Source organism: Mytilus trossulus, chromosome 5 (assembly GCF_036588685.1).
Source record: "Mytilus trossulus isolate FHL-02 chromosome 5, PNRI_Mtr1.1.1.hap1, whole genome shotgun sequence".
In the NCBI taxonomy this organism is placed as follows: Eukaryota; Metazoa; Mollusca; class Bivalvia; order Mytilida; family Mytilidae; genus Mytilus; species Mytilus trossulus.
Genome location: NC_086377.1, coordinates 9,220,091 through 9,232,482, shown reverse-complemented (window position 1 = coordinate 9,232,482; position 12,392 = coordinate 9,220,091). Strand labels below are relative to the sequence as shown.

At 32.6% G+C, this 12,392-nt stretch overlaps 1 protein-coding gene across 1 annotated transcript; it reads left to right on the top strand.

The window, feature by feature from the left end:
• Window positions 1-234: 234 nt before the first annotated feature.
• Window positions 235-2,307, top strand: LOC134717568 (uncharacterized). The gene is made up of 2 exons (XM_063580060.1): window positions 235-936; window positions 2,106-2,307. Exons 1-2 carry the CDS (start codon window positions 235-237, stop codon window positions 2,130-2,132), a joined length of 729 nt encoding a protein of 242 aa, XP_063436130.1. The 3' UTR covers window positions 2,133-2,307.
• Window positions 2,308-12,392: the final 10,085 nt, after the last annotated feature.

Here is a 12,392-nt window from a genome sequence, read left to right as displayed (position 1 = left end):
ATTGATTCTGTGCAATTTAAAGTGTTTCTGACAGAAGAAAAAATACAAAAGATTTTGAAAAGTGCAAACAAAATCTATAGTCTATACAATCCTGTTATCAGGGAAGTAAGTTCTTTAATAGGTTTATTTACTTCAGCTTCATGTGCAGTTTTATTAGCACCAATTTTTCATAGATATTTAGATATTGAGAAAACTTTAGCTTTGAGCAAAAACAATGACAATTATGATGGCATCATGAGTCTCTCCGAGAATTCAAGAAATGAAATTTTATGGTGGATTAAAAATGTAGATAGGAATGAAGGGAAAAGTATAAGCTTTGGTACTCCTACTGAGTATATTGAAACTGACGCTTCTAAAATTGGATGGGGAGCAGTTTATGGTAAAAATAAGACTCAAGGAAGATGGATGAAATCTGAAAGCATTTCACACATTAATATATTAGAACTTTTAGCTATAAAATATGCATTTTTTTCATTAGGAAAAAACATTTCAAATTCTCATATTTGCATTAAATCTGATAGCTCTACAGCAGTTCAATATATAAATAACATGGGAGGTAGTGTTGTAGCACTGTTGGAAGTAGTAAGAGAAATATGGTTCTGGGCTGCTGATAAAAACAATTTTATAACAGCAGTCCATATTGCAGGGAAAGATAATATTACTCCTGATCAATTGTCAAGAAATTTTAGTGACTCTTCTGAATGGAAGTTGAAAGAAAATATATTTAGAAATATTTGTGGGCATTTCTTTCAACCAAATATTGATTTATTTGCTTCTAGACTTAATAAACAGTTAAGTAAATATGTCTCATGGTTTCCAGATCCAGATGCTATGGCTTCTGATGCTTTTTCTTTCTCTTGGAAAAATTATTTACCATATGTTTTTCCTCCTTTCAGTATCATAGCAAGAATTTTGAACAAGGTAGAAGAGGAACAGGTGAGAATGGTTTTAATGATAGTTCCAACATGGCCATCCCAACCTTGGTTTCCAAGATTATTGAATTGTTTGGTCGATTATCCTGTTATTCTCCCTTTTTGTCAAGATCTTTTAAGACTTGTACACAACAATCAAAAGCACCCGCTAAACATGAGAAAGTTATTCCTAGTCGCTTGTGTAGTATCAGGCATTCCCTCCAAAAGAAGGGAATTTCAAAATCAGCTAGAAACATCATCACTCAGTCATGGAGAGTCTCTACCTCGCGACAATATGAAAATGGTATCTTTGGTGTAATACACAAAAAATCAATACCACTTCACCAAATGAAGTACAAGTATTGAATTTTCTCGCTAGACTCTATGATGATGGCAAATCTTATAGTTGCATTAATATGAACAAATGTTCTATTGGCCAGACTCTGGCATCAATTGGCTGTAATACAGTAATCAATAGTAATCTCATTTCCAGATTTATGAAAGGAATTTTTAATGCAAGACCACCTTTGCCTAAATATTCCATCACATGGGATGTTGGTAAAGTTGTTCATTATTTAGAAACTTTATTTCCACTGGAAAGTTTAAGTCTCAAGATGTTAACTTTAAAAATTGCAACTTTATTAGCTTTAACTACTGCTCAAAGAGCTCAAACTTTGACAAATTTGAATTTGAATTACATGGAAACATCTAGTAAAACTGTTGTTTTTACTATGAACTGTTTACAAAAAACAGACAGAATTGGTAGGATTAACCAGAACATAACTCTGGATGCATACAAGAAAAAAGAACTTTGCCCAGTATACACATTAAAATATTATTTGAAGGCTACCAAAAAATTGCGAAAAGATGATTATCTCCTGGTGTCTTTTAGAACATGGCGTAAAATATCAACCTCAACTTTAGCTCGATGGTTCAAAATTGTCTTGACTTCATCTGGTATTGATGTTACAAAATTTCAGGCGCATTCTTTCAGAGGCGCCTCTACATCTGCAGCTTTTAGTGCTGGTATCACTCTAGATATATTTATGAAAACAGCAAATTGGAAATCTGCAAAAACATTTAAGAAATTTTATCTAAGAGAGGTTGAAGCTAAAAGAGGTGTAAAGACAGGTAAAAAGAAATTTATTAATGCTGTTTTGTCTGTTTAATGACAACCTAAATAATATTTTACAGGAGTTCCATTCTTACAGAAACCGATAACATTGTACGTGGATTGACCAGAGCCGTTGATTTTTCCAGGATTGTGTTCATGGTGTTGTGTTGGATATATAAATGAACTTTATGGACTTTGTGTCATGATTATGTGATTATGATAATTGTAATATTTTATGACAGCATTAAATGTGGATGTTTCAAATCTTATATTTGTGGCCATTTTTATCTCATTTAATTGATCTCTTTGCTTGAAAGATTCATCTTTAACCAAGAAGCTGTAGGCTTCTGTAATAGAATGGACCATCATCCAAACATCCATAGGATGTGATCGATGATGGACATTCTGTAAGGAAGCCGAAGGCTTCGCGGGTTAAAGACCCGCCCTTGATTTATGGCCCACCCATTTTATATACAATTAAATGAGTTTTTTCGCTCACATCCTTTTTCGGGATACTTTAAAATGAGACAGAATACAGGTGTGCACGGGTTTATATATGCACGCATGAGTGGATTTGTACAGGTGATTATGATTTAAAATCACTCAACTGTAAAACAAGGTCGTTACTAGCCTGTAGAATAAGATATTCATCTTTAACCCGCGAAGCCTTCGGCTTCCTTACAGAATGTCCATCATCCATCACATCCTATGGATGTTTGGATGATAGTCCATTATCATTAAATGTATGTGTGATTGGAAATAATATTTAACATGATGGCATGTTAAAAAATATTACTTTCTATGGCACGTACTTTCATTGTGGTTTTCATTTGCACAACAAAATTATAATTGTTTCAAAGAACAAACGTGCATGGCATGCATACATTTGTTGATCGTAGATTGTTTAGCATCACATAGCACATATATGAATGATTAAGACGAGAGCAAATGACCAATAAACGCAACAAATAGATCTTTTTATAATGACATATTTAGTTAGATGGTATAACTTGCATACTCCATGTTTTGTTAATAACTTCACCGATAAAACAATGCAGTGAAACGACCTGAGGTATTATCACGGCGATACACAACTCACTATGTAATACTATCATATTATTACATGGCATTTTTCATATCGCATGTATTATCAGCCCTAGGTTTAATATCAGCCCAAGAGCCGCATGGCTCGAGGGCTGATATTGACCGAGGGCTGATAATACATGCGATATGAAAAATGACATGTTATGATCTTTTTATCATATGCTTCAACAGTACAGAAAAATAACAGATTCATATATTGATCATTTTACGTGCATGGTTCCCGAAAAGAAGTTGAAAGAGTAAAAAAAATCACGCACGTCGGACCCAAAATTTGATACATTCAGTATGAAATATTTCTATCATATGCCTCAACAGAGAAAAAAACCCACATTGTTATATGGACGAATCGACTAAAAAAATATTTCAACAATATACATAATGAACATTGTTTGGTAAAGTCAACTTTTTTAAAGTAACTTTCTACATTATGTTTAAGAAAAAACTTAAAAAATGCATTTATTTGTATATAATTTTTTTTTTAATTCATTTTATTTATTTTACACAATATACTTTCCAGTATTCAAATAATTGTTTAGTACACTACTTTGTTATGTTTTTCACTGAAAACGTAGCACTGAGGTTTTTCCCGAAATTTGCCGAGTATCACCGGAATGCCATGTGATAACGTTATGGAAAGGCATGTGATAACAATCGAAGCATGTGATAAAGTTTTCATATCAGCCCGCTAAGCACCAATTCGAAAAATATGAAAAAAAACTTCAATTTAATGCTATTATCATACGGTAAAAATCATATTTTATTTAGTCTAAGTATATGATAATCTTGTCTTTCATATAATTTATCAACTGTATTTTAGTCGTGCAATATATGGAGTAATCAATCTCGAATAACTTTACTGTTTTTAAAAGATTCTGTGTTGAAGTTTGGTTGTACCTGTACAAAAACTTATTTGAACGGCATAGAACATCTTCATGTTTACGGAAATGTTGTGTTGTTAACCGTGCCCGTAATTTAGAAATGATCCTGGTAAACCTATTGTTTCTTTAAATACACTTATTCTAAAAGGTTATCAATCCAACCTTGTAATAATGTCATTGAATATCATTGTTATTGGTATAGATATTGATTTTGTTATCAGTAAATTAAAAGCAAACTAAATATTACTAGTATGTAATATACATATACGCATTAATGAATCTACAATCTATCGATACCTGTATCTTTGAATTGCACATGCAAGCGAATAATTTTCGCTGACTGTTTATGACGTCTTAATTTTAAAACCATTGGATGCTGTAAATTTGGACTACCACTGGAAAACAAGGGGTTTTGGATAGGGACAGACATTTTCCCATGCAACAGGCCACCTACGGACCACTGAAAGTGTTGTTGCAAGGATAATTTACATACAAAGAGCGTGGCACTTTATTTATACGAGGCATCGGATTTAACGCCCCCATTCAGACAGGACGTGACTGCGAACTTGATACATCCCACACAGCCAACGGAAGACCCACTTTGGCAATCGTTTTACTGCTTGACGGGAATAAACCAAGTGACCATATTTCGTTTCCCTAGTCACCCTTGGAGTGCGTTTTTTATGTGTTACACATTTGTTTTTCGTTAATTTTTTGTACATAAACAAGGCCGTTAGTTTTCTCGTTTGAATTGTTTTACCTTGTCATTTCAGGGTCTTCTATAGCCGACTATACGGTATTGGGTTTGTTTATTGTTGAAGGGTGCACGATGACCTAAAATTGTTGATTTCTCAATTTTGTCATTTTGGTTTCTTGTGGAGAGTTGTCTCATTGTTAATCATACGACATCTTCTTTTTTTATATATATGAATGTGGATTATTTGTTTTATTAAATTGTTTGATCAAGTCCATTCTTCCAGCATCCAAATTTAACTGATATCAACGAATTTTAACAAAAAATACATCTTTGAAATGAAGCCGGTAAACTGTATAGATTGTTTGCATAAATTTCAGTAAGCAATTCATATTCATTTTATCAGAATATATATATAATAAAGAAAATGAAGTGTTTATCAAAGTTGAAAGCTAGACCACAAACCATATGTGTTGTTTCAATAATTACATTCCTTGTAAATGTGTGAATACTATCGATATGTGTTACTTTCAATTGACATGCATGATTAACACATACCTAAATATGAAAAGGGCGGGCGAAGAGGTTTATAATGAGTAATTTTTCGAAATCACTTGAATTGTACATAGTAACAGAACTATCATATACAATCTAATAGTATTGTATTACACAATGATTTATTTTTTTCACATTTTTCAGATAGGATGAAAAATATAACTAACATATATACACAAGCACAAAAACTTTGCATTGAAAATCACACTACTGTACATTAAAGTTAACTAGGACACTAGTAAGGGATTTGTCTACTGTTTTGTCGGCTCGACTACTCGTTTATGTAATTCATCGGTCGATGTTGTTGCTTATAGATATAGGAAGATGTGGTGTGAGTGCCAATGAGACAACTCTCCACCCAAATAACAATTTAAAAATTAAACCATTATAGGTTAAAGTACGGCCTTCAACACGGAGCCTTGGCTCACACCGAACAACAAGCTATAAAGGGCCCCAAAATTACTAGTGTAAAACCATTCAAACGGGAAAACCAACGGTCTAATCTATATAAACAAAACGAGAAACGAGAAACACGTATATATTACATAAACAAACGACAACTACTGTACATCAGATTCCTGACTTAGGACAGGTGCAAACATTTGCAGCGGGATTAAACGTTTTAATGGGCCCAAACCTTCTCCCTTTTTCTGAAACAATAGCATAACATCACAACATATTAAAACATACGATATTGCTTGCCTTTTCCCAGTTGATTGGCTTTGAGTTTTCGGATCTTTAACGTTGAAAGTGATCCATTGGTCCAGAAGCTGACTTGGGCAGATTTTGTTTGTTTGATTAATTTTTGTTCGATTATTTTTTATTTGTCTTTTTGTCTTTTTTGTTTGTCTGGTCCTTGTTTGCAGTAATTTGCTTACGTTCATTTGAGACTTCTAATTGTTGTTCATCAACTTCGCTATCATCATTTAAATCATCACTACTTTTACTTGTAAGTTGCTCATTTTAAGTTTAATCTTCAGCGTTATCAACGTTAGCAGCTTCGGGTACACTATCAGGAACATTGACATCACCATTCTGATCTTGATCTGCTGTTGGATCGTCCATCGGGTGTTGACATTATTTTGCTTTATGACCAGATTTGCCACAGGAGTTGCACATCCAGTCATTGTCACGGGTGTCCTGTTTGTGTCCTAGATATAGGAAGATGTGGTGTGAGTGCCAATGAGACAACTCTCCATCTAAATAACAATTTAAAAAGTAAACCAGTATAGGTTAAAGTACGGCCTTCAACACGGAGCCTTGGCTCACACCGAACAACAAGCTTTAAAGGGCCCCAAAATTACTTGTGTAAAACCATTCAAACGGGAAAACCTACGGTCGAATCTATATAAACAAAACGAGAAACGAGAAACACGTATGTATTACATAAACAAACGACAACTACTGTACATCAGATTCCTGACTTAGGACAGGTGCAAACATTTGCAGCGGGATTAAACGTTTTAATGAATCCAAACCTTCTCCTTTTTTCTGAAACAATAGCATAACATCACAACATAGAAAAACATACAATAAAATATCAATTGGCAGACTTAACTCAATCCAAAGTGTCTGTAAACACTTGTTATATTTAGCATAAGGATTTACTACAATTTTTTTTGTGGATGAGAAGTGCTTTGTATTTTCCTATACTAATGAATCTAGATAGCTGTATACCAGGTACTGGGCTTACCATGAATAACCGGTATCCAGTTTGGCAGTTGGGAAGAAATCCGTTGATACGTAGTCTTTCACGATTGAAGTTGTGAATTATGAGATTATGTTCGGTCTCAAGATATTTACCAATTTGGTTATCGTCTGCAGATAAGAATACACTTTTTATCCGGATGCGTAAGTTGTTGATGTGTTCTTTAACTACAAATTTTGGGTTCCTATCATGTTCATGGATGTGTTTTTTTCCTGATAGTGAGACCATTAGCTATCAAATGTTCCCTATCGTACTCACTATCAAGATAAATTCGCCACATTCCATTAACTCTTTGCAGACCTTTCAAATGGCTTTCTTCAACTACATGGCCAATATCACTGTACAACTCTGCATGATTTAAAAAGTCTACGGGGTTTGGGTTTTGAGTTCCGAAGAGATCAATCTCTAATATATATAAGGGTTTGGCTGCAGAAAACCCTTGGTCACTGTTTTGAGCTTTACTTTTATCATTTTTAGTTTTTGAGGCATCCGCATACGACGCCATTTTTCGTTGTTGTTTGATCACTTTTCGAGTTTTCATTAAAGGACTCTTCGTTACTCATTTTCACCATAAATACTGTTATGTAGATTACTTATCAAATACTTCTTCTATGAAATCAGTTTACTTTTTCGGGAGCTCTGAAAAGTCCGTGAACATTTAACCAAGGGATTATGTCTACTTTGATTCAAGTAATGCAATAGTATAGTAAGTAACACCTTGGTGGGCGTTAGCCTAAAATTTATATACATAATTCATAACAAGATATTATTATCAATGCAGAATAATAGTATTAATACATTAAGAGGGGATCTATTTTCGTCACACTGTCCCGATTTTTGTATACGATGGACACCCGAATGCGAAAATTGTAAGTTCGTACGAAGTTGGTTTCCGATCTCTTTAAAATACCAAAAAGTGACCGAAGCAAGTACGATCAATAACGACGTCTATACAGCAACAGCTATTGGCTTAAATGAGATAAAGAATTACAGAAGACCTATTTCAGACAAGATAAGACATCAAATGCCGGAAAATGTACTATATATTTTTAGTTCCGATCACCTATTATTAATTCATATTCGATTTATTATGCACACATTTCACAGATAAAATCAATATTGAAATATCAATTATTGATACGTATTTATTGGCTTTGTTACTCTGCAATTTGCACGATTTTCTTTGCCAAACAATGTTCATATACAATGTTTACAAAACAGCATAATCTGAAGTATTTAACTCCTGACAATCTAAGCACACATCCAGAAAGGCACACATCAAGAGTCACGTCTTCTTATAATTGTTTTAATTTTTAACAAGAAATTTAGATTGTTTGAAAGCATGAGTGTAACATGCACACTCTTAAAGTACATTCATTTTATAATTTTTATCAATCAATATCTAAAATTACCATATTTCCAATACTAATTAACAAACACATGCACACATATTTTCTTAAATTAGGGAAGAGCTAAAACTTGTTTTCTCTAATAATTAATGTGTTTCCCTCTTTTTTGGTTTGTAATCCGTATTTGTTTTGTCTCAGTCTATACATGCTGATTGAGCATAGGCATACTACTGATGCCTTTATTTCTGATTGATCACTGACATACTGTGGATTCATTTATTTTCGTGGGTACTAATTTTCGTGGATTAAAGAAAATTTGCATGTTCGTGGATATCTAATTTCGTGGTTTTGCCGAAGTCTGCATACAAGCCTATAGAAAATTTGTTAATCGTTGAACATTTAATTTCGTGGTTAGATTCTACCCACGAAAGCCACGAAAATTGGTATCCTACGAATAATAATGAATCCACAGTATATGAATCTAGAAAAGAACAGATATTGATACTAATATCGGAGTATAAGCAGTATCATTAGATATTTTGTGATTATTTAACCAAAGAAATTACAATCAATAAGATAGCATGTCATTCAAACGTGTGTTTACTGAATTTTTCTCAGTTATAAATGTTATGTTTGCTTCAATTTACAGGAGATACACAGAGTAAGTATAATATAGCACTCACAAGAGAGATTATTAATAGATATAAGAATATGTGGTACATATATGAGTGCAAATAAGACAACTCATTATTCTAGTCACAATTTGGTCAAAGTATGTTCTGTAACACCGATCATTTGTTGTAACAAAACAACAGGCTTTAGAGGGCCTAAAACCGACTAGGGTTAAACCATTCAAACAGGAAAACCAACGGTCGAATCTATATTAAAAACATAGAAACGAAAAACACTTTGGTCAGGCGACTTGTGTGTAAAACCCTTCTCTATAGCTAGGAGGAGAACACCATACGTATGGAGTTATAATTCTGGTATACTGCCAAACTGTAAGTAATCCGAAAAGTCATAACTAGTTCACGTTGCAACAATTGGAACTAGTGGGCAGCACACAAAAATATATTTAAAAATTCGTACAAATATGTTTAACTGTTCGTGTACAAACATCATAGACTTTAACAAAACACTTGATTGAAAACGTTAGATAATCATATACATTTGACAAAGATGCCAACAATTAAACTATGCTTGTACAAGTAAACATATATTGAGTAAAACATAACGACAGTTACGCTCAAACAATGATTACATATTAAGTAAAATATATGAACAAGTGTTTATTAAGCAAACAACAAAACTAAAAATCGAGTAATATATTTAGACTTAACGGCTTAAGGGAACCCGAAGTTAAATTATCGAAAGCATTACACACAAATACCAAGCCGTTTCAAAGACATACTAGTAGTATTACAAAAAGAGTATTTAAACACAGGGACATCAGCACACATAATTTAAGATCATCCTGTATGATTTGTAAACTTGACACTTAATGTTAAATGAGTAGGTCTTGTTTGCAAAAAAGGACGATGTTTTCTTTAATGGGCCTAATTTCATTTTTGTGCTAAAACACTATTGACTTTAAACACAATCCGATAAGCATCTGAATATTGTACGAGTTTATAAATGTATACTCCAAACGCAATAAAAAAATAATTTATTCCAGAAATGCTACTCCATGGTTTTTAATTGTTTTAGTTAATGATACCAGTTTACTGTCATTTAATCGAGACTTATCGTTTGGAGAGATTATCCATAAAACTTAACGGATGAATAATGTAACTCCTCATATATATGCTACATGCAGTTATTCGAATGGATAAATAACATATCCCGGTCCATCCCCTTTCTTATGCAATACTTTAAATACTTTTCCCGGCGATAGCAACAATTTAAGATATCTTCTGTTAAACTATTTATGTAAATTTTAATATTAAATTAATCATACTTACGAGAAAATAAATTAATTACCACGCAAGGTGTTCACAAATTGTATCAAATCCTTACAAATACGATGCAATATTGGTGACGTTGACAATCGGTAGTCTTTACAGATTATGTTGTCTAAACAACATGAATAATTTCGTTAATGATTACTAGTGTGTGCAAACCAGAATTCAACAGGATGTAATAGACATGGAACCTGTGTCGATGTCGCATTATACGGGTGGTCTTGTTATTTTTGTGATTGCAGACCAGGATACACTGGTGCATGTTGTTTGACAGGTAAGATTAATTAACTTGTTCGCAAATTCCTTGTAAATGCAGGAAGGACTAATAAATAACATAACAAAGATAAACAACAAATGGAGAAACGGACACTGCAATGTTAAGAATATTTCAAACATACAGACGGACATACCAAAGAGAGAAATTATAACTCCTAATTTGAATATATCAGAATGTACAACTCCTAAGCCAACTCCTTGTTAATTCCGCAAACAAGGGGTGGGTCATGCTCTTAGTACAGTACGTCAAGATCTTTTGCAACAACTCTTTGCTAGCTGCATATGTTGCCTGTATCTATTAAATAAATCATCGTTTTCTAGTGGCAGGTGAAATTTTCTACGACATTCATACTGGACGACCTCTATCATGTCTATGATAAGACCTACCTAATTGAATGTATTTATAACTTTTTCTCGTCCTGGATGTTCAGCAACAAATAATCATTTATTGTTAATAAATACTATTATTTGCAGTAATGTATTGTATGTAATGAGATATATTGTAATATTCCGTATTTTTTATAACTTTCATACCTTCAAATATGTATATTTTGATAATGAAATTTTAGTTTTGTTCCTTAAATTGAATCATCCTAGGTTTGTTTATATGCATGATTAAGGAGTTGTATCACTTTAAGCACAATTCGTTATTAAAGATTGGCGAAAACTCCCATTAACATGTCTTCGCTCCCTTTCAACCAAAATTGATAAGTTACGACATGTCGCCAATTATAAAATTAATAATAACATGCTCTTGGTTACTGGTACGGTTAATAAAAAAGAAGTGAGAGTAGGCAAATATCAAAATTAATGTGACATTGATCTTTGGCTTTAACTTTTTTTAACTGAACATTCATATAATTTGTAGATTTCTAAAGCATTACAAGTTTACAGCAGGAATCCAATCCCTGAAAAAAAAAATTTGCATTCAACGCCGGTGTTTACATTTATCTTCACTAAGTGATAAAAATGTGACGACTGAAGATTGGTTAAAATGAATTATACTTTGTTTTAACATTTCTCGACAATTTGACAACAGAATGTAATTAAATATAATAAAGTCAAAACTTATTGAAGACGTATGCCAAATTTCGGTACCATTTTTACAATACAGTTATTTAATTGTAATACTTTGCTTTAGATTTCTTTATCATATGAACAGTTGGTGATTAATTGAATAATAGTTTGTCATTATAAATTATAAACAGTATCAAAAAATACAATATCACTAAACCGTGGAATGGAAAACGACATCAATGTTAACATTTGTAAAAATGTATTTACAATTAAGAAAATGATAAAATAGCTTAGTTATAATAATGGAACTATAGAATATGAATGATATAAATAAAAACAAAAATGTCAACTATAATAAGAGAACATTTCATTTGGTACTTGTTATGTTGTACAGACATTGATGAGTGTGCTAGTAACCCATGCCAAAATGGAGCATGTACAGATAAAGAAAATGGTTATTCATGTTCGTGTTATGCTGGTTATACGGGCACTCGTTGTTCGCAAGGTATATTTATTCATAGTTCGTATATATTTTGTTTGATAACATTTTTTTTTTCTCGTACAGTTTCAATCACAAAAAAATTGACATAATTAAAAAAACAATCTAAGTATTACAATGAGTTAATTCTGATTTTATGACTTTCAACTAGGCACAACATTTATTTTATAAACGGTTCAAAATAGAATTTATTGAAGATATGTGTAAGATTCGGAGGTGCGATGAGGAACCTGAGGTGCAATGGTCACGCTGATATGCGATGATCTATTCCAAAGTGCAATGATTCGTCCGCTGAGTTGTGATTCTCTATTTGTCACTTGTCCTAG